Consider the following 27,832-nt stretch of genomic DNA (forward strand, 5'->3'; position numbering starts at 1 on the left):
ACTCAGCCACCACTACGCATAAGGTTTTTCTTGAAACCAATAATCATTTGCTAAATTGCTATTCTCCCCAAGTCATAGCCAGAATCCTGGAGGAATTTGCAATAGTGGTTGGCAAACAACCACACAAGGGACACACACAAAATGTGGAATGTACCTTGTTGATTGCTGTGGTATTTGAAAACAGTAATTACTTCCTGAATCAAACCCAAATCAGGAAATATACAGTTTATTTGATATGTGATAACAGGGACTCTTAGAATTTTTCTCACAATGCAGGACTTTAATTTTAGAGTTTGGGTATCCAAAAAGAAGGAATTTACATGTAAGAGGAAAACCGTGACCCTAATGATAACACAACCCAGGAACTCGGAATGGAGAAACCCAGTCCACCATGGTGAACAAGCATCCTACCATGCTCAGCAGGTGCTCCAATATTAAATGCTGATGACTCATTCAATTTTTCTGGGCAACCTCCAAAGCAAATACTACAAATCTTGCTCATTATTGCATTTCTTAAAACGTTAAAATTCAGAAAAACATTCTGCGTGGTTGAAGTTACAGGAAGCAAAACCAAACAAAAACCTCACGTCTGAAGCGCTTCAAACTGTTTAACCGGGTGAAAAAGAAAAATGTGTGAAGTAAAGAAAACCATTTTCTCAATCATCTAAATTCCAAGTTCCTAATTCCAGCTCTCTCACTTTCCTGAATTATTTACCAGCACATTCTTAGCTTGCGCTAAACTTTTCTTGTATTAAAAGTATCTGAGTTATTTTGGGGGAATGGGATGGTTTTGACTGAATAAGTAATTCAAACAGCTCAATTTCTAGGAACAATCTGGGTGAGGCTGACCTGCCCAGTAAACGCCCTCTCTTCTCCCTGGGCCATATCCCTGTCACACCCAGCTTAACCAGGAGATGACAAAGTGCCCTAGCAAGGAAACACGACTGTGTAGTTCGCTGAAATGTGTAACCGCAAGCCAACGCTCCCCTGTGCTCAATTCCTGAAGTTTTACTCCTGTTTTCCACGGGTGTTTTCACATTTTGATCTCTCGGCGTCTCCTTCCCGCGAAAATACCGAAGAGCGGCCCTAATGCATTCAGCCCCTCCCCCAATGCCACACTCTGTTCCGAGCCGGTCGGCCTGTCCAATAAAGTGGTTTAAAATAAAAAAAGGTATCAGAAAAAAACCAACTAGGAAGCGAAAAAGGATTCGGGGAACTGGGTTGGTGTTGGAATGTGCCACGCGCGATACGAAGGGAGGCGAGTCCCCGGTGTGAATGGCATCGCAGGTCTGAAGTCACTTACCGGACCTCAGACTGGGCGGGACCTGGGCGCAGACGACACACAGGACCGGGCGCGGCGCAGGAGGCGGCAGGGGTCGGGCGCCGGGCCGGGCGCGGGCGGCGGCGGCGGCCGGCGCGTCCCCTGCGGGCCCGTGTGGTGCGGCCCGGGGCGGGGCGGCGCGGCGGGCGGGGAGGCGGGCGGAGCGGGGAGGCGGCGCAGTCTGCGCGATGGCGTTCCCGGGGCACCCAGGCGCCGGCGGCGGCTACTACTCGGGCGGGGTAAGTGCTGCCCGCGCGGGCTCGCGGCCGCGGCCCGGGCGCGCCCCTTGGCCGCCGGGGGCGCCGAGGGGTGACCTGTGGCGACTCGGCGGGGGCGGCTCCCCGGCGCCCCTGCCCTGCCGGCCGCGTAGCCCCGGGCCCCTGCTGTCCGGCCTCCGTGCCTGGCGCCTTCCTTCCCTCTCTCCCTGCTTCTCCCCGGCTATCATGTTTTTCTCCTCTAAAGCCCACCCTGTGACTCCCGCTTCCGCGGCGTGAAATCGTGCAAACTGGGTGTTGCCTTCCTCCCCCTCCCTCTCCACCTTCCCTGAGAGAAACAGCCGTTTTAGTCTAGAATGGTCCAGAGACCGACCTCTCCTTCTGTAAAAGAAAGTGAGAAAAAAGGAAAGTCAGGGAAAGTCCGCTAGAGTCAAAGTCCTCGGGGAGGAAGGCCGCCTCCCCGGCGTCAGGGATGCGCATCATGGTGGGAACTGTTTTAAAAATACCGTACATGCTAGAAAAATAAAAGGAAAACAGTTCTGAGCCCTGATCGTCAGTGGCTTGCCCAGGTTGCGTTTATCTCAGTAACCTGCAGGATGATGGGGATTTTAAAAGTTGCTTCGCTTCCACAGATGTCACTGTCCAGACAACTCACTTTGATCCTAGCCGCCAGTTTTTGCATTAAAACGAGGTGAAAATAGGGCGGAAAGGGGGAGGTGTGATTGTAGGTAGAATGTTCCCGATGGTGGGGAGGCAGATGACCAGAAGGGCGGGCAGTTGCCTGGCTTTGCATGAGGCATTCAATGGGGAAAGAATAAAACTTGGTCAGTGGAATGATGCTATTTGTGTTTCCTGTCTTACAGTATGGGGGAGCTCCCGGAGGGCCTACGTTTCCCGGACAAACTCAGGATCCGCTGTACGGTTACTTTGCGGCTGTAGCTGGACAGGTTAGTTTTTTCCTCTAATATTAAAGAATCGCCAGATTCTACACTTGCATTAGCCTTTCTTATAGTGGCACAGAAAAAAAAAGGCCTTTCCTCTGGAGAAGAATTTCTTCTGCATAAGAGAAAAGAAAGAAGTCCGTAGTCGGTTTCATATAAGCAAATATTCAGAAGAAATTAGGACAAAAGTGTTCATGTTCAATTCAGAACTAAACTTGTGATTGAATCAGGGTCAAGTTGAACAGAATAGGCTAGTGTAAATAGCTTTGACGAGCTGTCAGAAAGATGTCTTTAGAACTGTGAATGGTCAGGGTCCATGGTGGTTTCCAGAGAAGAAATTCCAGATCTACTGAACATAAAGCCCCTTTTGTACAACTTAAAAGCATGTATTACTAGTAAGTCTATAGCCAGTGCCTAATGGACATTTTCTGTGGGTTGAATTTAATTGTTAAATCAATTATCCCCTTGGGAAATAGGTATTTAAGGTTAAAAAAAAAATCCACTAGCTTCAAAATAAGAAGTTTACTACTCTCTTCTTACTATGAGGAAGTTAATCTTGTGGACAGTCTAGATTCTCTTTGATGCTGATGCTGTTCCTAGGTCCCTTCCGTGACCTTATCAAGTGTTGTGCTCTGCTGACCCAGAGAATTGAGGTCAGCACCCCATGACCTTGCACTTCTGTTCATTCTGAGTCCTGTGGCAGGTAGTGCTGCATCCTGAGGGAGGACCCTCACCCAGCTCCTAGTCACTGTGCCTGGTAAATGTACTGCTGGTCCATTCCAGACATGTCCAGGGGGAGGTTGACACTTAGGAATTCAACTTAGCTTTATTCTGATCCAAAGCTGGAAATAACACAGTCTTAATGTGAAAATGCCATGGAATACTACAAGATAAAAACCTAGGACCACCTTTTAGAATGGCAGTGGAAGAAATACAGGTTGAGAAACTGAATGGAAAATTGAGTCTAAAACCGAAAGCTTCCTTTGAAGTATCTGCTTAATCTGTTAGTGATCTGTATCTTGAAACCACAAGACATGGCAAAGCTCAGGACTCCGTATTCTTAGATGCCTGTGCCTGCAGGCATGTAAGTGACCCCGCCTGCTTAGCTTTCAGCAGCCCTGGCCAGCAGCAGCATGTCCATCATCTTTCAGATCATTTAGAATTTACAGCACCCATGGACTTGAGGAATTAGGTATTTTATTTTAAAATTCCTAAAAATAACATACATCTAGTTCTGACCTAGGTCAGCCAGTGAATAGACACTGAGGACCTGGGTCTTCCAGATGTAATTGTGACAGAATCATCACGTCGTAAGTAAAGGTGATCACAGAGGCCTCCTTCCGTGGGAACTGAACTTTTCATTTACTGATGGCACTGGTGTACCCTGCTCTCCACAGCCCCCAACAAAAAGAGCTAGAGAGAAGCAATGAGACTTCTAAGCAACTACATAAATAATTTTATTTTAGAATGCTTAATTTAGGCAGTTTCCTAGCTCAGACTGAGAGTAGTTCAAGACAGAAATTAGTGTTATTTATACATTTTAAAATATTATATATAAATGAAAGAAACTGAATTCACCTCACAGTTTTATTATAAAAGGAACCTTATACTTGAGAACATTTATACTCAATTGTAACAATTATAACTCAGGAATTTAGAGGAAATGATGAAAAGATGTTTGTAATACTAAAGTATAGGTTTAAGCAGCATTCAGACTTTAATTCTTGTGTAATAATCATTTAAAATAAAGTTGAAATTGAATGCCCACTTTATGTATTTAGAAATGTATTTTTTGTGTATGGCCCTAATTACCCATTTGTGGAAAACTTCTTAACAATTTGTCTTTTTTCTGTAATTGTTTTTGGCAGTAGAGTGAGGAAAAAGAATGCCTACCTTTGGGAGGCATTCCTTTGGGAAAAAAAAGTGTCACGCATAAACAAAGAACTAGAAAGTACAAATCACTGTTGTGATTCCTTTTCCTGTTTTTTTTTTTTCCCCCAAAAGGATGGGCAAATAGATGCTGATGAATTGCAGAGATGCCTGACACAGTCGGGCATCGCTGGAGGATACAAACGTAAGTTAACAGCCCCGAAGTATCTCTAGAAGTACTCTAGTATTTCATATTGTAGTTGTTACTTGTAATTATGACAGCTTCAAGGAACCTGAGCTTTTCTGATCCAAAAAACTCATAATTTCAAAAGCTGAATTCGGTTGGTTCTTTTGTATTTCAAAATGTTCATCTGAGAACAGTTCTTAAGAAATCATTCCACGCTACCCACCAGCCTAGTGGGTTTCTTGGATTTGGGTTCTTCGTGTCTGGAACCATTGAAACCAATGAGACAGTCTGTGTGGCCTCCTTCACAGAAGACAAGGTAAGTTGCCGTAATGAAATCCGCCGGCTCGGGTGTCATCAGTGCTTGGAACTAACATTTACTGCTGACTGCCAAGAGCTTATTCTGTCTCAAGGCCTGGTGGCACTTAGGGCTTTGAGTGGCTAGTCCTGTGCACCTGGTCCCGGAGTGGCCTGTCCTTCATGCCGAGTTCTGAGTAGTTGGCCTTCTCCCCTCTCCCCACAAGTGGCCCTCGTCCTCAACAAATCAGTTTTGCACTGATCTCAGAGCCCCTGACTGAAGCTCACTTTGACATCCCCCAGGTCTTTCCTCTTTCTTTTCCTCTTTCCACATCAAGCTAAGTGGGATGTGCCCTTCCTGGTTTCTAAACTCTAAACCCTAAACCCCCAGTGTTTCATAGCCTGCGCCCATGCTGACACCAACTTCCCACCTTTGAGCTCTCTGCACCAGCTGCACAGAGGAAACTGCTGCCCGGATGCTGCATCCTGACCAGGGCCTTCTCATCGTCCCACACTCATGCCACATGCTTCTCTTCAAATCACCTTTTGACCCTGCCAAGTATCCAGGATATAGAATTGTGTCTTGGTGGATGTGTGTTACCCACCAGCTTCTTTGCTGGTTGTTAATTGAGACAGAACATCAGATCGAAGCCTCAGCTTCCTGGTAAGCTGTGAATTAAGACACTCAAACTATAAGTCACATCTGAGGACCTGTAGTGGCCGTTTTTGACTGTTTGACCTGGCATATTTACTAGGTAGCTCTCTTTTTAAACTATTTGCATGTCTATTTTTATCATCCTTTGTTTTATGACTTCAGTAGCCTACGAATATTTCCTAGTTAGGGGAATTAATACAAAAGAGGAACCTTTTGCATTTCTGTCATTTACTCTGGCCCTGAACAAAAGAAACTCTTTTCTAGATTAGGGAATTTTTTTTTTTTTTTTTTTTTTTTTTTTATTGTAGGCAGTACATTTGTTAGTTGTCAAACTCAAGCAGTTGGGGCTGGTCAACAAAGAAGGTCTAATAGCAGGGTTTACAAAAGTGAGCTGTGTCACAACACAGATGGGTTTTCTACATCCTTTCAGCAGAAGAGGTGGGGCAGGTTTCAAAATCTGACTAACAAAGAGGGTTATATATCTTTGGAGAGCAGTGCTTTTAAAAATTTCATTTGAGAGTGCCACATTTAGTGATGGCCTTAGATCTCAGCGTTAGAGAAAAGACCTTTCCTGAGTCATCCGAAGCATGTGATTGAAGTCATTTGCTTACTGTCATCTGGTTGTGGAGGTGGTGATGAACCACAAAACTATCCTGTTTGTGAGGTGTCAGAGTGAGCTTTGTAATGCACAAGTTATGCAGCTGTTGGTCTTTTAAACTCAGCTTTCAAGCCCAAAAGCACAGATGGGGATTGGGGGTGGCAGGGGAGATAGAGAAACCTAAGTGTTGGGTTTGTTTTTTTGGTTTTTTGGGGGGTTTTTTTGTTTTTTTTTAACTTTTTAATTTATTTTATTTTATTTATTTTTTTGAGTGAGTGAGTGGTTGTTCCTCTGGAGTTAGGTTGAAGAGAATCGGAGGTAGGGTCTGTTACACTGTGGATTTCTACTAGAAGAGAAGATGTTTGAGGCATTTTAGCACAATGAACAGGAGAAAGGAGATAGAAAGGATAAAATTATAACAAAGATTCTTTTGAAATTATTTGAAGTAGAAGTAGCATTAATAAAAGCTATTTCTGGGGGAAGAGGGGGAATACTGAAAATTGAGCACAAGTTTTCCTTCACCCAAACTTATTCAGTGTCAGCTTTCGGAACTCATTGGAACTGCCTGGAATAGTGAATTTTCTGTTTTGCTCACTGCCCATCTCATTCCCTCCCTTTTAAGTCCTCTCACAAAAGATGACCAGATTTCTGTTCTTCCTGACACACGGCTCTAACCTGTCACTCTCCTCCTCTAAATATCTTCAGTAGCTCCAAGGTGCCTATGGAGATAAGACAAAAGCTGGGCAGCTTACCAGGAATCCCATGTCCTCAGTACTGCAGCCCCATCCAAGGGTACCTTCTCCCACTCTGTCTGTCTGGACTTCACTGCTTCTCTCTTTGCTTATTCAGCTCCCTGGCTCTATGTGACTGTCACCAGATGTCCCACGTCTTTCCTATCATTCAAAACTTGGCTTAAATGCTATTTCTTCTATGAAGTCTTTTTTCCCAGGCAGGAGCCTCTTACTCCTCAACATCTCATGGTAGTTTTTGGTGCCTCCACAGTGGCTGTGCCTTGAAGAGAGTTGTATGTGCACATGACTTATCTTTAACTTAGACTGTCAGCTGGGGCAGGGTGCAACCGCACATTTGTACTTCCGATGTCCCTGGTAGACTGAGCCCTGCACAGAATAAGTACTTCATAGGCATTTGATGAGTTAATGAGTATGGAAGATCTCCTAAAATGGAAAAATCATATACCCTTATTGCTATTTTGACTTAAGGTTGGTATTTACGTAGGGGATCAGTTTTAAGTTTCAGAAAAAATCCAAAGATTCCATTTTTAAAAGCATATCCTCCTTGGATTCTTTGAGAGGGGTATACGGCTTCTTCCACGGGGGTGAGAATTCAGTCTCATCCGTTCCTTCATTTGTCCAACCGATGCATTTTTAGTGGACACCCACCACGTGCTAGGTGTTGGGTGTGTGGCCACAAATGGTGCCTGTGGAACAGTGTGAAAAGCACTGGGGTACAGGAAGGACCGAGGCTGTGGGGTCACCTCAGAGGAGCACGTAACCCAGAAAGAGGTCAGGAAAATTTCTCTTGCAGGATTGATAACTAAACTGAGGAGTAATGAATGCTGAGCAGACATGTGGCAGGACCAAGGAGTCTTTTCCAGACAAATAGAACAGCAGGTACAGCAGACCCAGAGATGAGCATGGGCGAGGGTCAGTCAAGGAACTGAGAGAAACTGACCATGAGGATAGCACATGGGGTTGAATGAAGAATCAGAAACTAGCTGGATGGAGAAAATAGGAGCAGGACCTTATATGCCAATGAAGGTGTTTGGACTCCATCCTGAGGGCAGCGGAGCACCTCCCCTGGGGCTTACATAGGAGGGCCCACATTTCCCTGGCTAGAGGATAACCTTAGGGCACACGGGTGTGGGGGACATGGGAGTCAGGGACACCAGTGAGGTGGCCCTTGGAGTAGAACAGATGAGAGAAATGCCCACTAAACCAAGGATGTGACAGTGGACAGGCATTGGAGGGCTCCTAAAGCTGTTTAGAAGGTGGTCAAGAGTGACGGGAGGAGGAATTACGGACCTTCCCAGGTTTCTGGCTTGGGTGACTGAGCACCATTCAGAGACATGGGAGAAAGGGAAGCTGGCTGCTTCCTGGACCGCAAAAGCCTTGATCTTCAGCCCAACACAATGGGCTCTGTCCCGTGGTCATCAGGCCCTGGAGAGCTGTAACTCCTACATGGCAGCAGCAAGCGGAAGGCTTGCAAAAACCAGATTGCTGGGCCCTGCCCTAGCGTTGCTCATTCAATTCTGGGGCGAGACCTGAGAATCTGCATCTCTGACCAGTTTCCAGGCAGTGCTGGTCCAGGTTGAACCAGCTGCTTTAATGTGAATATATACCACCTGGGGGTCTTGTTAAAATGCAGATTCTGATTTTGTTGATATAGGGGAAGGCCTGAGATGCTGCAATTATAAACGCTCCCAGGTGATATTAACACAGCTAGTCCAGGAATCACACTTTGAGTGAAACAGTGGTCTCAACCTTGACTGCTCGCTAGAATCATCTGAGAAGCTTTCAGAACAGGCTAATGCCTGAAACCCACACTCAGATTCTGATTTAATTGTTCTGCGGTGATGGTGACTATACTTAACAATAGTGTACTGTATATTTAAAACTGCTGAGATTAAATCTTAAAACTTCTCACCACGCAGAAGATAACTATGTGAGGTGATGGGTTGTTAATTAGCCTTATTGTGGTAGTCATTCTGCAATCTATACGTAGATCAAATCATTACATTGTACACCTTAAACTTACACAATGTTATATGTCAATTGTATCTCAATAAAGCTGGAAAATAATAATTGTTTTGTGGTACAGCCCAGGTCTCAGGATCTTTCAAAGCTTCTGGCTGATTCTGATAAGGACCCAGGGTTGAGAACCGCTGGTCTAGACTAGAGAGACTTCTTATGTCCAGCAACTTAAAACTCAGTGAAGAATCAACCAGCTCTTTCTCAAAAGTGTAGAAAATTGTGTGTGGCCTCCTCTCACTTCAGAGAATTGTATCTGAGGATCAGGTGGAGATTGAAGGACCAAAACAGAAATAGTCCCAATCTTTTATCTCAAGGTTCCAGGAGATGCCAACCACAGGAATCTATTCAAAGTGGAAAAACCTATAGTTTGTAGTGTTTGGCGACATCACAGTAATAAGAGTTAGCTTAGTTGTGTTTTAAATTCACTTTGGTTAAAGATAAAAGTGAAGCTAGTAACAGCTGTGAAAAATGTTAATTCTGTGTGCATCTTAACAAATTTGTAGAATTTAGTCGAGCTTTTCCATGATCCTTGATACTTCTTCCTTCTAGTTTTACAGCTTTTTTGGACCTAGTAACACTTCCTCGAAGTCACGGATTCCCATTAACACAATGTAAAATGCAAGGAATTCTTTATTTTTAACGTGCTAATGCTTCGGTAGATTACACTAGGCCTTTAACCGATAAGTGGAGTCTAGTTTGGTTGTCTGAGTGAGGTTTGGAAACACCCTCAGGGCGCCCTCAAACTGTAAGTGAACTAAAGAGGCTTCTGAACAGTGCCCATCCCTGAAAAAGTCACTGGGTCTCATCCAGAGTGCTCTCATTTAATGCACAATTCTAGCAAGTGTATTTATCTTAATTGCATATGAAGACAGATGTTAGGCTATTTGAGGTAGAAGGTGAGCATTCAGTGTCTGATATTAAAAGAGAAAGAAAGAACAAATGATCAGACACAGAAATTAGCAAAAGCAGCTACAGTCAATTGTGCGTAGGAACAAAGCAATCCTACCTTCCTGTTCACCTCGGTGGGTCTAATACATTGTGGTTCATTATGGTGAAATGAACTCACTCTATTACAGTCTCAAAAGCAAGAAAGTTATATAGTACTTTTTAGACACTATATTATAGAGAAGTTTAAGCCGATCCAAAAATAGGGATAATTATGCAGTCAGCTCCTGTGTACCCATCACTCAGCTTCAGCAGTTGTCAGTGTGCTGCCATTCTTGTTTTATTTATAATCCTGCCCATTTTTTCAAGCAATTTTCAGATCTCTTAACATTCATTTCATCTACAAATAACTTCAGTGTGTACCTTTCTAAAAGATAAGGACACCTTTTCCCCCAACTTCAAAACCATAAGTCACACCTAAAAATATTAACAGTACTATGCAATACTTTTTAAAAAGATCTCTACATTACTACATATATAAACAACAAGGACCTACTACATAGCACAGTGAACTATATTCAGTGTCTTGGAATGAGTCATAATGGACAAGTAACTGAAAAAATATATATGTATGTATAACTGAGTCACTTTGCTGTACATCTGAAACTAACACTAAATCAACTACACTTCAATTAAAAAATAAGCATAAAAAGATTTCTATTAAAGTTGTTAAAGTCAAATTTGGATTCTAGAAGGAATCCTCTATCTGGAAAAAAAATCTACTTCAAAACTCCATAAATTTTAGTTTCACATAAATTGAGCAGCATATAAAAATAAAAGTGCATAAATAATCACATTCCTAAGTGATTTGAATGTATCCAATGTAATGTGAATTTTTGAAGTGGTATTAATATGTATGTACTTTTCTTGATTTAACAGCTTTTAACCTGGAGACTTGCCGGCTTATGGTTTCAATGCTGGATGTATCCTTCACCTTGGTTGCTGTCTATAGTGTTTTTTTCTGGACACACAAAAAAATTATTTCTGAAGGAATTCATCTAAGGATTAATCCCCAGTAAACACAAAGTGACAAATGACTACAAAAACATTTTCTGAACTCATTAGCCTTTAAGATGTCATTTGGTATGAAAAAAGGAAGGAAGCTTAGTAAATAGAATGTTGGTTGTTCAAGAATTAGAGGAAGCATCAAAGGTGAACAAGTATAGAAACCAGAGCAGTCAGGAGGGCTTTTTTTTTTTTTTTTTTTTGCTGTAACATTGATTGCCCTGTGTGATTCACATCTGACCTTCAAGCAATGGGATTTTTCACATCGCAGTTGTTAGACTCAGTTTAGCGAGTGCTGACCCTTCAGTGCCTCCCAACCTTACTTTCAAAAGTGGAAACAGCAGGTCTGGGAGGGCTTACCAAGGGAGGGCAAGGACTAAAGAGGGGTGAGCAGCAGAGCCTGGGCCACCCAGAAAGTGCAGCCCAGTTCTGTCACAAGCCTGCTTGTTATGTGTGGCTCACAATGGCCACGTTATTTCCTCGTAATCACATCACATAGATTATCTTTTTCCCACAGTGAAAATATGTACTCCGAGCTTTTTCTCCACAGGCCCCTTTTTATTACATCGTGAGAATATCTTTTTGTTCTAGCCTTCCTAAAAGAATGTGTAACACTCTTAACCTTCTCAGCAGAAAGAACTGTTAAATTCTCTTACCCTTGATCTTTGATTTAATCGTTAGAAAATATTGCAAAATGGAGATGTTCTAATCCTTGATGACAGTTCAGAGAGATATGTCAGGCACAATGGGCTTCAATGAATTTAAAGAACTCTGGGCTGTCCTGAATGGCTGGAGACAACACTTCATCAGTTTTGACAGCGATCGCAGTGGAACAGTGGATCCCCAAGAACTGCAGAAGGCCCTGACAGCCATGGGTGGGTGTGACTGACTCCATATCTCTGTTCATCTCTCTGTTCCTTGGTAGAAGCTTTTTTTTTTTTTAATTTCTAAAACTAAAGGCTACGTGGAGGCAGTCTCTATTTTCTAGAAGTAGCACATATTCATAATTTAAATGAGCCCTCTCAGTCTTAAGACATTGTGTTTTAATGGTTTTTTTGTAATCCTTGAACTTTCTTTTTCCTTCCTGGATGATCTTTCTTCCTTTCAGGATTTAGGCTGAGTCCCCAGGCTGTGAATTCAATTGCAAAACGATACAGCACCAATGGAAAGATCACCTTCGATGACTACATCGCCTGCTGTGTCAAGCTTCGAGCTCTGACAGGTGTGCCCTTTGAGACTGCTATTAAGCACATCTAGCAGAATAATTCTGTTTTCCCAGAGATTTTTTTTTTCAGTTTACTAAGTCATCTGCCATTAAAATAATCGTAACTAAATTTTCCTAAAATGTCCCCAAACATAACAAGCTGATTGGTGCACTTTTGATCAGAGTATGAGCAGTATTCTGTGATTTCTCCTTAGAATATGAAGTAGCTGAAAAGCGTGAAATTACCCATTGATGGCTCTCTTTTTCTAATTCCTCCTGTTGGAAAATAATTTAACATGGTCGTGCCTGTTTCAAATGTCCTTCCTAAACAAGCCTCTGTCAATAATCTCCACTTTTCTCTTTCCTCTATGCTTTTCCCTTCTTCTGTATGTTTTTTCTTGTTCCATTTCTCTCTTTAGCTTCTTACCCTTTTTCAGAGCTAGTTTTATCTTGTTTTTGTATCCTAACACAAATTTAAGGGCAGATTTCTTTATTAAAGTAAATCCTTTTCATTCAGTAAGACAGAGCTCAAACAAATGGAATATTTGATCACAGCCATTTGTCATATTAAGAACACCATCCATCCATTTCCTGATTATATAGTATCTATGTTGTTAAGAAGTCTGAAATTCTCTGCTTTTGCAATTAAGAATGGCCTCAGAAGTCATGCAGCTTTTACTTACTTGAGGTTAAGGTAATTTTCTTCCAGCTCTACGTTGAGAAAGACAGTTGGCCAACTTTTGTGTGTTGTGTAACTTGGTACGTATTAAATCTGTTCACATTAGTACAGTTGGCTTCTTGCTTTGGCCTTTTATTTACGTTGGCTGGTTGTACAATTTAAATGTTACTGCATTTTGAAACCAGTGCCAACATAATTAACCATTATGATTTCAGATAAGATGTTTAAAAACTCATAACTTTTACTGTGGTGTTTTACAGACAGCTTTCGAAGACGGGATACTGCTCAGCAAGGTGTTGTGAATTTCCCGTATGATGACGTAAGTCTCAGTCAATTCAGAACTCGGTAGACAAGAAAGAGGTACAGCAAATGGGCATCCCTTTGAAGCTGGCTATTTAGAATATCTTAGGATGCTGGAACAATCAAGGATTAAATGATCAGAAGGAGTTACTATTCAGAATTAATTAATTTCATTTATTATTTGTCTTATCCACAGACCACTGTTTGTTGCATTGAAAAACCTGGGTCAAAGCCCAGCTTATCCCATTTACTAGTTAAGTGTCCCTCTAGGTCACTTAGACAGGGCTCTTTATTGCTCAGGAACTGTTTTAGGAAAGAGGAAGTAGTAGTAATGCCGTCTTCACTGGGCTGTTGTGAGATTTCAATCAGAAATGTCCTTGGAAAACATCACGCAGATGTTGTATCTGCTTTTGCCTTCTTTAAACAAATCGTCTCCGTCCTTGAGAAATCACTTGGGTGGTTCAAAGCTGTACTTGCCATACCCGTGTTCTTCATTGAGGACAAACAGCACAAACTTAAGTCATAATTCGAAACAATTTTTTATTAAACAGCCACACTGAATGAGGTAGGGTGAGGCCACGTAACCAGGGTGAACATAAACACCAGCCGTCTTCGATGGCCTTGGTTGGTTAGACATAGCAAAGCTAGGGAGATGTTGTTTCTCCCGTTTTTGCTCAGACATTGATAAAAGAAACCACCTTTAGAATGGAAATCACTGTGATACCTGAACATTCTAAAAGTTTTCTCCATTACAAAGTCCAAAGTTGCACATATTATCGGCCCGCAGCTGCCCTACTTGTGAGTACACTTTACAAAGGCTCACATGTACCTGTGAGTAGCTCTTCTTCTTAAAGGTGCGTACACTTCAGTGTGTGTTAACTTCTCAGGCGACAGCCCTGTCTCCGTTTCCACAGATGGAGGGGCAGCCTGTGGAGTTGACGGTGCCCAGGCTCTGGCCTCAGACAGGGCCACTTAAGGGATGTCTGAACATCCTGACCTGAGTTCCTTTTCCCTGAAGAGGGGGATAATCAGCTCGGCCTTGCAGGAATGCTGGAAGGATTAGCAGTGCCCAGGGCCTCCCTGGTGTTGGAAGAGTGAAAAGGAAAGCTGAGAGAAAAAGCAGAGTCTGTGCGTGTGTGTTTGGTGATAGAGCAAACAGTTTCACAGCAAACACTGACGCTTCTACGCTCGGATTTCTGAATTTCAGGGGAAGGGTCAGGTATTCTGTTTCTGATCATCCATACGCTGGCATGCTAGGATTTATTTTAGTCAAGTGGATTTGAAGGGAATAAACTGTTGAGAGGCGCCCTGATAGAGAGGTGGGTAAGACTGTCAGTTCAGAGATTCCCATGGGATAGAACACTTAGAAACTGCACTGCTGTTTGTATTTGGGAGTAGGTGCCTTTGACGGTGACCATGTCTAGAGTCCAAGATATTATCTGGAGTGTAAATAATTCTTTATCCATTGGAGTAAGATCGGCTTCCTGCTAGACACTTTTGACATGGGGAACCAATTGGATTTTTTGTTAGATTGCTTCCTTCAAAAAAATGAACCTTTCCACCCATCATTTCCTCTTACTTTTAGAATCTTTTTAAATCCACACTTCAAATTGGAATACCAAAATGTAAGCTGCCTAAAAATAAGCTAAGTTTTCAGTGTTGTGAGGTCTGCAGTCTAACGCTGATGTTTCTTTCAGTTCATTCAGTGCGTCATGAGCGTTTAAATCATGAGGAAGCTGCATGAACAGAATTGACATTCCAACTGGAGTTCTCCTTTGCTCTTTGCCTTCAGTGATGTGTGCAAACTAACACAGCCAGTTTCCCTTGACAGCTGTTGTAAAGGCTTATTACTTTATGTACCACTGAAGTTTCTAGTTTTGATAATAAATTCTTTGGAATGTTATTAATATAAGATCTGGCCTGTTGCACTGTGTAGAACTTTCCTGAGCTCTTGTCCATCATGCCTTACTTTCTTGCTAAGCCTTCTTTTATGTAAATTTAAGTGTGCAAATTGTTTAAGGCACATTATGTATTTTTCATTGTAAGATACTAAAACCTCTTCTTCAGACTACAGCTGTTGTCTTTCCTCTTATAGAAGGGCTTTTTTACTAGTCTTGAAAGCTTTAGGTGTGGTGTATTCTTATCATGTAAATGGTTTAGACTACCACTTGGATGCAAAAAAAGAAAAAACAAAAACCCTGGTAATCCATTCTCCTCAGTGGAAACTTAGCACAGGATTTAAGGCTTACAAGTATTTTGATGGCTGTATGAATGGACATGTTTAAAAATCTTGAGTGGCAAATACTCTCTGTCAGCAAATTCCTCTTTGTCATCATCCATGTAGACCTTTGTTAACAATACTTAAAAATCTGGTACATTGTGAGCTTAACTATGTAAAAAAGAAAATTAATAGGAAAAGACTAAAGGAAATATATGAAAATACTAACTATGGTTATTTTTGACTAGTGGGATTCTAGGTGACTAATTCTCTTTATGCCTTTCAGTATCTTCTGAGTTTTCTGTAATGTGTGTGCTTTCCTTTTAAGATCAGAAGATGCTAATTTTTAAAATAGTGTTACATCCACTTTGATATGCCATATGTTCACACTTACATTAAAAAATATATACAGTAAAAGGACTGGAAAGAGTATACATGTATGTTGATGTGGCTTCCAGTGGAGGTCAGGATCATAAGTTCATTTTCCTTTTTCCTACTGCTCTTCCAAATATGCTCTGATAAGCAAGTATTACATTTATAGTGGAAGACTTTTTTTTTCTTTCCATTTTTAAGCCACGTGCTTTTAAGTAAGATCTGTATTCTAATGCTGGCTATGCCTCTTTCTAAATATGTGGATCGATTATTTTAGATAATCTCAGAGCCTCAGTTTCCCCATCCTTGAAAAGGAGGTAATATTTACCCCATAGGGTGGTTCTGAATGAGAAAGTGTGTTGGTACAATAAGCACCAGTAATCTTTCTGTTTCTTAAATTTAAAGCTAACCTGGTTTGCTCTTTTCAGCAAGAGAGCCTAACAGATAAAACAATGAAACCAGGAGGACACCTGTCTTATGTTAGGGCACAGTGGGAGAGTTATCAGATGATCATTAGTTGTCAAAGAATGAAAAATACAACATTTTCTAAGCATCTTTAGCCTCATTTCACTAATTATTTTTTCAAATATTGCTAAATATATACATTCATTGATACATTCATCAACCCTAACTTATAATTACATATTTCTGTCATCTTACAATGTGAGGCAGCCTGCTGTATATTAATTACATGGTCAGTCTAGGTTTTAGTCCCTATATATTGTCTGTGAGGCCATAAAGCTTCGTGTGAGCGTGAGCTGTCCAAAAAAGAACCAAAGGGGGCTCAGAGGACCAGAAGGCAGGGAACTCACCTTCAGAGTCCCAACACCTGCTGTTTGCTTCAAACTCACCAGGATCCTCCGAGGAAATCATAGCTTAGGGAAATGGTCATTTCCTGGGTGACTAATGTGGTAAGGCAGAAGGTCCTTGCTGACCAAAGGTCGTGCGTCGTATTTGAACCATCCTACCGCTTTAGTCCCAAGGTGTGTTGCATCAGTCATGGTTCAGAACTTGCTTTGCTAAAGAATCACAAAACCTTGTCTCTGGAAATGCTCAGTTCAGTTTGAATTACTGACGTTCGTAGCAAGTCTCCTTATTTCCTCCACTTCTACTTTCACTGTTTCCTTCTGAAAGCACAGAACCTAGTCTTCAGTATGTCCTGAAGTTGGAGAGTCCTTCCCCTGACAGATCTGATGTATCCATCCTCTTTCACTACAGCCAGACTCTTTGTTACAAGTAGATCTCATGTTGCCTTATTTCTGTTTTATGTTGGGCTCTGTGTTTCCCTTATCATGTACTTTCAGTGCAGCCTCACCGCCTTCTTTGAAACTGTTTTTTGGTCTATTTTTTTAAGAGCATCTAGTTGGTGCATAGTAAAGCTGTAAGCTCAGACTTGGATACCTTGGAGAATTAAGTTCCCCAAATCATCCCAACTCAAGATTAATTTAATTTTGGAGACAAGTGCTTTATTCTTCCATTTCAAGAGATGCATGGTTTATAAAGTACTTATCACCCTTTTCGAGCACTTCCATGGGAATGTGGCTGCAGGAGGCCTGTGCTTCCCTGGGGACAAATGATGTAGTTTGGTGCCACAGCGGTCCTGTGTCGCCAATCACAGCTGTCAGTCCTCTTGAGCCAAAATGGAGTTTAGACCACTTCAGCGTCATGTTCTGGGGGAGCCGTCAGTCCCTAAGATGGCACATGAGCAAAAACTGCTGCTATCTCTGCTCTAGACTTTGCTTTTGCTCGGCTGAGTATATTACTGTTGGTGTTTATCTTATGGGCCTAAAACATTACAAATACAAAAAATGGAGCTCTTGTAATCACCATAATTTTTTTAATCTCATAGTAAGTATACAAACCCTTATTAGTTCAGTCCTTTTTCTCACATTAAACCAGTATTCTGACTACATATAACTACTCTGACTAGGAGCTAAAGGCCAGGAAACCAAGTGCCAGGGTCAAGGCTGGTGGGTGAAAGGGCTGCTCGCGAGACAAGGAAAAGGCCGGTGGAAGAATTGTTCAGGCTGTGAACTCATGGGCCTACACTGAGCCCACCCAGGACCCAGTGCTTTACAGGTGATTCAAGGGAGCCCGTTAAATAAGCACCATTGCTTGGGCTCTACGACTGAATGCAGGAAATCGATCCTTATTCGGGTGAGGGAGAAAGTGTTCATGAAACCAGGCAGATGGATACATGGAGAAGACTCAAGTCTGCCCCCCAGCAAATCGAGCATTCAGGCTTTCCAGAAGGATGTTGGTATCTCCCACCGCGCCAACGGTCCTTTCTAGGATGGCGTGAAACAGAAAAGAAAGCACTGCCCAGCAGTATCCCCACAAAGCTTTGCAAAGAAACAGCAAAAAACAGGATCAAAGGGAGCCATGCATCAAAATAACATAAATCTTTTATTGAAAGTCACTTTATTGATGTTACAATGAAGAGTAACATAGAAAACTGTGGTACCTTATTAGCTTCAGAAGTGAACACTAATAAAATTGTGCCCGAGATTTGAACCTTATGTTAACAGTGACCTTTAAAAACAGCAAGATTTTGTTGACCTACAGTATAAGAACAACGTTATAACTTGAACAGCCATGAAACAAATCACGCTTGCTCTGGAAAGCAGTTGCCATGTATATTTCAGTTGCTGTTTGCCAAAACCCAGTAATGTTTCAAATAACCCCAAGCGCGGAGTAGCAGAGAGACTATAATATTAAAAAGAAGCCAACCTAAGTATATACACGTGATTCCCTGGTTACCGAAAGTGAAACCGTGCTGCTGTCAACACTTCCCCACCAAGTGGCTTCCGCTAGCTGTAGATAGGACATCACCCCTTGAAGATGAGGGACATGGAGTACACGAGCAAACATATAAACTGCTCTGTTTAGGTAAAACGCTCAGTTTCTAAAAGGAATTGTCTTTTTGTGATGTGTGGTTGGAGGGGCAAGTCTCTTCCAGCAAGTTAAAAAAGGAGTACATGCTTATTATTCTGAATAAACATTTGCTAAGCACTTTTGAAATTAGTGTTTTAAAAAAAAAGCCTTCCATACAAAACAAAGATGTTGGGTCATTTTTACATATTAAAAAGACTGGCTGCAGAATCACAGTTGGATTTTGTGCTGGATTAGAAAAGAAAAGTGGGGTTTCTCATCAGGCAGTGATACACATGTATAATTTAGGAAAAATTCTTGTGTTATTACTGAATAAATGTATTAATTCCTATGAGCACTTTCTGTTTGGTGTCATCTGGTATAACTTAGCACCTCTGTGTTTAAAGATTTTGGGGGCCGTTTGCAATTTTTTTAGAGCCTGACTATGAAAACACAAACCTACATCTGAAACTTCATAAAAAGAGAGGCTAAGCCCTAAAGTAAACGTAGATTAGTATTATATGCACATGTATTTTTTAACTTGAGAGGAAAATGCCCTTTTCTTCATGAACTCTTTAAAAGTTGTATTGACAAATTTGTAAGCACATTATCTTCACGTCACTAGTCTCATTGTATGCCTTTTTGTAAAAAAACAAAAACAAAACACACTTGTTTCCTCATTTTGATTTCAAGGATACCTAAAAAACATGAAATGATGATGTCCTTAAACCAAAACCTTGTCAGCTTTGAAGCACCTCCAGGTACGATACAGGTTCTATGGACAATGCAACAGGGACTCACCAGGCAGGAGTGACTGGCCCATCGCACCTGGACAATGGAGTATTCATACAGCCAACACTCAGTAAAACTGCAAGGCACACAGGCCTGCCGTAGGCACTCAGCACCTCTCTCCCTACCACACCACCAGTGGCCAACTTGTGCTCTTGGCTTCTGAGCTCTTCGTGTGGCTCAGCTTTCTGCTCCCCTGCGAGGGCTGAATGCCCCATAACCTCCCAAGGCTCGCTGCTGCTCACCTCCTCTACATCCTGAAACACACCCTGAGAACCAGTCTCTCAGTGACTTCCCAAACTGCACAATCCACGCAAAGTGCCTCTAGCCCCTGATCCCCCACCTCAGTGGATCCCCACGTGCCAATTTAAGCAAAGAAGGGACTTACCTTCATGGCAGTCAAAGTTCCTAGTCAGGAGAAAAGAGCTGACCGCTACTGGAGGTGGAGCCACTTTGGAAGTAGCGAGGAAAGATCTCTCAAACCCACAGTGAGGATGCTTACTGTTTGTCAGGCTCTGGATACTGAAAACAAAAATACTGGGCAGGTTTTTGTTTTTCTACATCTAAACTGAACCGGAAGATTCTCTATTTGGGGGACTCTGACAAAGCAATGAATAAAATATTAACAGAAGGATTATCTCCTGATTTCCAAGGTCCCGCTGCATCTTTCCTTGCTCCGCATTTGCAGGCCTGGTTGAAAAGTCCTCCTAGAATTAAAAACACCTGCCCACAAAGCATGTGCCAAAGGTTCCCAGCAGGTGTGGCTGCTCTGAACCCCACCCCCACCCCACGGGGCACCCTCTGAACCCTGCCCCGCGCCGCAGAGCCGAGTGGGCGGCATCTCAGCTGATTCTCATCAGAGCAGGCTGGGGGCTTGGCGATCCAGTACACAGAAGAGGCCATTATGAAGCTAGCCTGTGCTGGAGGAAAAGTTGCTGCCTCTGAAATCAGAATAGTCTTATCCATTTGGAAAAGTTAAAAGCTGGAGCCACCAGTTGAGCCCTTTTCCATAGCAATATTTGCTTCATATTTATTTTAAGCTGACAGAATAAGAAATTCATTGAAGAAAAAAAAAGCATTTGAGTGTCAGTTTTAGAGGAAAATACAGACGTGAAAGGAAAAAGATAATTAGAAGCATAAAAAGTAGGTAATAGGCTTGCAGATGGGAGTCAGAGCGTTTCAGGTAAAATTCATGCCAATTTACTGACTGGTAGGATGGCATTTAAAACATGCTGCCCACAGGAGGCGTCCTATCAGGCTGGCGGGGAGCTGTCCTGCCTCCCTTCACGCCTTCATCACCTTTACTCCGTGCTGCACTGTTCTGCCCGTCCCATATACCTGGCAAGCTACTCAGTAAATTCCAATAAATTCCTTTTCCTTTAAGTTGAAGTAAAATAAAGTAAAATAAAATTGTCTTCTCTTTAGGTAGGGATTTATTATCATGTTTAGTAACACAAGGAAATATTTAAAGCACTAAATATAAATGTTAAAATAGAGCCATGACAACAGGAAATGAAGAACGGATGAGATTAGTAAATAAACTTGATTTTGAAACACTGGAAGTGATTAGAAATACCATATTTGCTCTGGCCCATACGTAACTATAAAAAGTAAAGAAGAAAAATCTAAAAATGTAACAGGTAAAGGAGCCACAAGAGATCTAAGACAAAGGACTAGATTCAATTATGCAAATCTGCAAGAGGATCAACAGGAAAAAGAGAAATGTAAGAAATACAAGCCTTGTTTTAGAATTCAAACATAAACTGTCCTTCTGTGGAAGTGCGTGCAACACCTAGTTCTGCCTTTTCAGGAACTTCTTTTAGAAACCCTGTCAATCTTACGTTTAGGAATCTACGCTGGATTGACATTATGTATTAACACAATTTAAAAGCCTTTTTAAAGCAAGGGTGAGAGAAACAGAGAAACTGTAGCCTCACTTAATAAAGCACCTATATATCAAACTGAAACATATGTTTGGCATTTTAACCTTGCATCTACTTTATTAGTCAACTTTTTTCTTTTTTTTTTTTTTTTAAGGAGCAGCACTAGATTTCTTTAGAAACTACAGCAACCACAGCAAGTTGAAAGCCCTAATGATGCCTCACTGTTTAAACAGAGAAGTTTATTCCTTTCCACAGATGACATGTGGCCAGGGGATCGCTTTCTAGCTGTGAGACCCCAGGGGAGGATATCACTTCCCGTCTAAAGAAAGACTGGCCAGCCGCACAGAGACCAGTCAGTCTGACCCATCTGTTCCCTCGGGGCTCCCTGGTACCCACACCTCCTTTGTTGACACTCTTAGTGGAGAGATTGAAAAGTGTTTCCTTAAATCAGAGTTTACTGCACTGGAATGACCATGGGTAAATGGAACATCTCAGGTTGCAGAGCCGTCAATCTGAAGTCTTATCTACACACAAAACTTTAGAAAGAGAGGGAAAAGGCATACAATGGAACATAAAGGCCAAACAACTGCTTTTCTTTGCTTGGTATAATAGTCCTATAGTTGACTGGGGTGTATAAATATTTGTTGCATGATATAAACTGCTATGTGGCCTCAAAGTTCCTCTCCAAAATAAATATTCAAAAAAATAATAAAAATAATGCTGTGCTTGTGTTTAGCGCCATGAGTCCATTTTCTCTGCCTCAGTGGATGAAAAGCCATGAATATTTAGCTTTAATACATCTAAAAACACCAACCATAAGCACATGGATGGGTACTTCTCAAAACTATCTACAGAAATGATAAACTTGTCAAAGAATTCTGCAAATGGCTGTAAGAATGTTTAAGCATCCCTGTCGAGAGCAGATATCCAGAATAGAACATTAAAGCTACTATAAAATCATAATCTCTCTGCAAACAAAACACTTTTCGGTCAGTTCCCTGTGAAGGTTATTACTGAGGAAGCTGACTATAAGCTATGTACCTCTAGAGCCACCATGTCTCCCAAAAGGCACAGGTAATGAGTTTTCACTTGAAATAGTCATTTTCAAGTAAAAATAATTGAGAAGGTGAGGAAAGAGGGAGAAGGGGGAAGGGACCTGTTGACTGCATAGCTAATCATTTGTGGATTCTTTCAAATCAGGGATGTGTAACCATAACTAGGAAGCATATTTACACGAGGTACCTTACATTCAAATCTATAAACTCTATTATAGTCAAAATAAACCTTATAACATTAGCCTTTTATACACTCAATTCCAGAAAACGTTCAGTGCACATAAAAGTGATCTTGGGCAAAAGCCACTTTCTTTGCTACATCTTTAAATCTGTCTGCCCTCCTGTCCTCGGCTGAGCTCCGTGGCAACATCACCACCCACTGCTCACCCAGACTTTAGTCTCAGATGGATCATTTATTTTCGTCTTGACAATCACATCCCTTCCTGTCATGAAAAAATGCTGTCTATCATTTTGGTTGATTAAACTGTTTTTCAAATGTTTTCAGACTTTCAGAAGAGAGGTCCTTTAGAGAAGCCGTAAACACACAGAGTATAGAACACCGCCTTCTAACTGAGCCATTCAGTGTAGGCCTCCAAGATCATTACACGTGGAGATGAATGGACTTTGTCCTTGGACACTACTGGGAGAGATCAAATTTATAGGACATTTCTAAAATTTTATCTGCATATTCTATTCCTCTCAAGACCAAGGAGAGAAAATGAGGAAGTTCAGAGTTATTGGTCACAACAAAGAATTTGATTGATCCCATCAATTTCTGAGCTTACTAGTGTAGCCTCCCAAGAGAAGTTTTCTTTCAGAATGATAGAGCTGCACAATGACAGCCATCAAACTTTGGTTTTAGAGAAGGGGATTTAAAGTAGATTTCTTACTTTCCCATGGATTAAAAAAATACAGAGTTCAGAACATCAGATTCTTCCCCGTGCCAGCTGTTTGGGTGACTTCACCATGGCTGCGCACTCCTGGTTTTAGGTTTCTGTCAATCCTCGGTGGCCTGTTGCGGCTTCCCAGCCCAGCTGGTGGAACCTTCCACTACTTACTTACAAGTCAGCGCAGAATGACCTGTTGGGACTCATATCCCACCGCTGATAAAAAACCCTTAACAAACAGGGTAAAAGTTGTTTGTACTAAAACAAGTCATTCATGTCACAGATGAGGATGGCTAAAAAGTTTTGTAAAAGAACCAAAGTTTAGGCCACAAAGGGTTTGAGGATTGGCATGTCAGAGGCTACCAATGCTGCAGCAGCTGTGGTCTCCCATGTCTTTGGTGCACTTGCTTAATCCCAGCAGGACACGCTGCTGTGGGGCTCGCAGGCCCCCGGGGTGAGGCCAGCAGGTGTGCTCTGGAACCGAGAACTAATAGGTGCTGAGGCAGACACTGCAGCCCCCAGAAGGAAAGGGGACAGGCTGGAGGATTCCCAGGGAACAGCGGCGCACCTGGAGGCAGGACAGCAGCTGCACCCCCGGATTCCTGGCCCAGGAGGCTGCAAAGGCTCTAGGTTTTACTGGGCATTTTGTTCTCTTGTTCAATTAATTACTCAATAAAACTGCCTCTGGACTGCACACAGCTTAAAGGGATATCACATGTTTTGGACAAGTATCAATTATAGGGAGACACATATACAGCACTGACTATGATATTTACAACATCAGCTGCTTACAATCTTTAAAGACCATCTGGTGGATGATGGTGACGTGATGGTGACTGACTGTCGTTAGGCATTTGGCAAAATACATTTGTGTGTAACAGCTGCTTTTTTCTTTAATTTTAAAAATGTTTACATATGTACAATGGTCCTTGGATGCTGATAATAAATATGAAAAGTAAAAAATAAAATAAAATAAAAAATACATGTTTACAGTGAGCGCATAGGATATTGGCCTCTCAAGCTTTAAAGTCCTGCAGAGAAAAACCCTAGATGCCTTAGCCCTGCATGCTAGTTTCTATTATGAGATGTTGTTTCCTTAAATGTGGAAAACAATAAACAGAAGCTTCATGCATAGAGCATTACTGTCTACAATGAGGATGGGCTTCAGAATGGCAAGTTCTGAATCCACTACTGTCCCTTAGGAAGCTTGCTACATTTGGGTCGTGTGAGTTAAGTTTAGTGATATTTCTACATGTAGCTGTCATGCGGATTATCCATGAACATACCAGTACCTTTACTGTTCCATGTTATAGTGTCACATTTCAGTGGTTCTCTTCATGGTTCAGTTAAATCCTAAGCCAATGACAAAAAGAAAGTGATATCCAGATGTGAGACTCGACTTCCTCCCCTCTGTGGCATTCAGCGATGTTTTCGAATTGTCTGAAGAGCAGATAGATTTGCAGTGATTCCGTGAGGCTGGGTTTCTATAAAAGTTGAAGTAAACAGTTTCGATGTATCACATGTAAACAGTTGATCTTAAATGGATGTCTCCCATAGCTGCATAACAGAGAAGAGCAAAATTTCACATTGTGAAAACAGGAAACAGGCATATTCTGAACAGCAAAGATGAAAAAGATTTGGTGAGTCCATCAATACTTAGGTGATGGTGGGTGCACACTCTTGCAAAGTCTTATAAATGGATAAAATAAACACTCTAATTTTTAGCTCTCTCCCCTAAACCCGAGTCTCAACCTTTTTAACAACTGCCACCTTTTAATACATAAAACCCTCACATTCTCATTTAATGTTACTTGTAATTTTGGTAAACTAAATGTTGTGTCTCAAAAGAAATAAAATAACTTAAAATACTGTTTTTTAAAGCTACATATAACTTCAGTTTCTCCAGGATTCTAGTACAGCCAGTTAGAACAATGATGGCCTGGGGACATTTTAAAAGTCCCCATTGCCTAGACAGCACACCGGACCAACTAAATCAAAATCTCTCTGGGTGGGATTCGGGCATCAGTATATTTTAAAAGCCCTTCAGACAATTCTGTACAGCCAGTGCTCAGAACTACTGACCTTAGGGAAGTGTGAGTCCATTACTACCACCACCATCCACCTAGAAACCCTGGGCCTATGGCCAGGTTATACAGTCTCCAAATCCATCACTGCCTCCTAAAAAATAGTCCTCTCTCAGGAGCTGACATCTCAGAGCAGAATGACCCATCCAGGGCACGATGTCAGTTTCCTTATTCCCTCACCTCTTTCCTCTCCTCCAGTTCTTTATACCAGCCCTGTTCACATCTAATGTCTAGAATGTTCAGTACGTGCCTTAATGGACTGAAAACAAGTTTGGCATGATCAAATAGAGTGAAATTCGGTTCACCAGAGAAGAAAGGCCAATTCAACAAAAAAGGGAGAAGAAAAAAGATCAAGCTGATAAAATATGTTTCCAGGTAATGTGATTTGGGTATAATTATTATCGACATGAACAAAGGAAGACTAAGACACCAGTGTGATGTAGGTTGCATCTGATTTCCATCCAAATTTCACTTTTACTGGACATCCAGGGCATGAGTTTCTAGTACAGAAAAAGGAGAAATAGCTAAGTGACTAACTGGATGTTTCTATACAGGCTCCCTTAATAGGTTCTCTTGACTCTGCATGGAAACCTTTTCTTATCTACTTTAGGTCTGCTTTGTAAGTCCTTTTCTCATTAAAAAAGACACCCATCTCGTCACCCTTTGGAAACCACATCTCCCAACTGTGAGGATCTTTGTGTGCAGATGACACTTATTGGTGGAGACAATGGAAAATGAAGGGTTAAAAGGAGGTCTGCAGGGTGTCAGAGGGAAAGAAGCTTTGTACTGATGCTCAGATGATGGTACAAAGTAGTAAAGAATTCAGACTTCAGCTTCTGTGAGCCCAATTTTCTGACAAATGGTTATGAAGATTAAACAATAAGTGACAGCTTGCAGAAAAAAAGAGAGGAACAAAGGAATGACACCGGGAAAACCTGAAGGTCACAATTACCCTAGTGAAGATAAAGGAGCAAAGAGTTACCAAGCCATCACTTTTAGGACTAGGTGTAACCTTGGCCATGTGTGGATGGCTGTAACAGAGGGGTTGCTGATAGAAAGAGTTGCTTGTTCAATTCTCCACGGCCCATAAGGACAGCCCAGAGACAAGGGCTGTCTGTTCTGGAGAATTCTGCTACATGCCCATGTGACTGTTTCACAGTGAATGGAACCAACCAGATCTTTCACAGCACTGTCCCCGAGGCTACAGTCTTCGTGGTCGCCCCACTCAGGGCAGAGCAAAGGCCATGGGCCAGACATTTCTCCTGGGGAGTTGTCATTTTCATGGGCTCTCACGGAGGAACATCTCCAAAAACCTGCACCCTGACGTGACAACAGCTGAATGTCCCCAACCAGACAGAGCAAAATAGCAATGCAGACAATTTATCAGGGAGAGAAGGTGGGGTGTTACACTTCAACAATGCCCTGGGGAGGAGAGGAATGAGATCAGCCTAAGATTTTATCACCACATACTCATATCATGAACAACTGGACGCCTATTCTCAAGTCTTTTTTTTTTTTTTTAAGGCCAGAAAGCTGAGTGCTGGGGAATCTAAGTTCTCTTCTTCCCTTCCATCTTCTACCATTTCCCATAGAAACATATGGAGGTAATTTTTTTATGGTTAATAAAACAACACTGATTGTTTTAAAGTCTTTTTGATTATAGTGATCTAATCAGGTCTTAATGAGTTCTGTTTTCTTACTGACTCTGAGTTGATAAAGTTAAAATTTGAATAATTCAAGTTTTCCCTGAATCGCATGATATAAGTTCAGTATCAAAGAGGCTCTAAAATATCTTTCAACACCAAAAAGCCTAGGAACCCAAGACCTACTAGCAGATGATTCTGTCCAGGCTTTTAAAGCTATACTTTATATTTTTTGCAAAATTATTTCTGAGAAGATCACATTTATAGCTTAACTGACCACAACATCAATAAAAGTAATTATTCTTTAATTCTATAATCTTTCACATAAGTCTCTAAGGGCTGGTTTGCCTCTGTCTCTAAACTTGACTGTACCTCAAACTTCACATAATGGACCTGTTCTCTGAATACTGGATCACTGAGTAGTATCATAATTTAAATGTAAAAGAGGACTTAGTATTTAAAGAAACCTCTGGTGAATCATATTTTTATAAAAATAATAAACTCCAAATACATTTTTAATCTGTTTTTTAAGTAAAAGACTGCTAAATTTCACCACACCCTTTGCAATATTCTTACTATTACAGATTTTCAAGACTCCTTTCCTTGTATCCAAATTCCACCTGCATTTTCAAACACTGATTTTCTGTCAGGGGTTCCTATTTCTTATATCCTATTTGTGTCATTAACAGAGTAAGCAAAATGTGCATGGAAATGAGGCTGGTTTACTTAAATCTCTGGCATTTCCAGGTACATGAAAAAACTGATAAAGCAAAATACATTCTTTGTTTTGTCTAATTCCAGGTTGTAGTATATTAGCTACAATGAATAAAATAAGATATAAATATATAGCAATAAATAATTAACTTATGCCAAAGAGTTCTAGAATTCATCAGCGATTAGACTAATTTGTCAATATAAATCTGAGCCCCAAAGCCCTGAGAATCCTTGTTTTTCAAATTCATTTTTTTTTCATTTTCTTATGAAATGACTCTGTCTTTTCAAATATCCACGCACAGGTAAACAAGCATGACTGAGGCTGTGAGCAT

At 41.4% G+C, this 27,832-nt stretch overlaps 3 protein-coding genes across 6 annotated transcripts in view; 1 reads left to right on the forward strand and 2 right to left on the reverse strand.

Moving 5' to 3' along the window:
* Positions 1–1,353, reverse strand: part of ZNF804B (zinc finger protein 804B) — an 871,803-nt gene extending 870,450 nt beyond the window's left edge. Inside the window, exon 1 of the mRNA XM_032484045.1 lies at positions 1,304–1,353. The gene's annotated coding sequence lies outside the window, so the exon portion shown is untranslated. The remainder of the gene's footprint in view (positions 1–1,303) is intronic.
* An 83-nt stretch (positions 1,354–1,436) lies between these two features.
* Positions 1,437–27,821, forward strand: SRI (sorcin). 4 transcript variants are annotated; one of them, XM_032484049.1, is made up of 9 exons: positions 1,437–1,560; positions 2,400–2,483; positions 4,482–4,551; positions 10,676–10,719; positions 11,529–11,676; positions 11,910–12,023; positions 12,945–13,003; positions 26,668–26,747; positions 27,803–27,821. In XM_032484049.1, the coding sequence occupies exons 1-9, from the start codon at positions 1,510–1,512 to the stop codon at positions 27,804–27,806; spliced, it is 654 nt and encodes a 217-aa protein (XP_032339940.1). In that variant the 5' UTR covers positions 1,437–1,509; the 3' UTR covers positions 27,807–27,821. The 4 variants fall into 4 exon arrangements, with proteins under 4 accessions (XP_032339940.1, XP_032339943.1, XP_032339942.1 ...); XM_032484050.1 differs by lacking the exon at positions 1,437–1,560 and adding an exon at positions 1,994–2,020; XM_032484052.1 differs by lacking the exons at positions 26,668–26,747; positions 27,803–27,821 and adding an exon at positions 21,272–21,668 and having other exon boundaries at positions 1,438–1,560.
* Positions 17,963–27,832, reverse strand: part of ADAM22 (ADAM metallopeptidase domain 22) — a 206,215-nt gene continuing 196,345 nt past the window's right edge. Inside the window, 1 exon segment of the mRNA XM_032484054.1 lies at positions 17,963–24,616. Within this exon segment, the coding sequence (XP_032339945.1) occupies positions 24,596–24,616 (21 nt within the window). The 3' untranslated portion in view covers positions 17,963–24,595.

The sequence above is a fragment of the Camelus ferus genome, chromosome 7 (genome assembly GCF_009834535.1).
Source record: "Camelus ferus isolate YT-003-E chromosome 7, BCGSAC_Cfer_1.0, whole genome shotgun sequence".
Lineage (NCBI taxonomy): Eukaryota > Metazoa > Chordata > Mammalia > Artiodactyla > Camelidae > Camelus > Camelus ferus.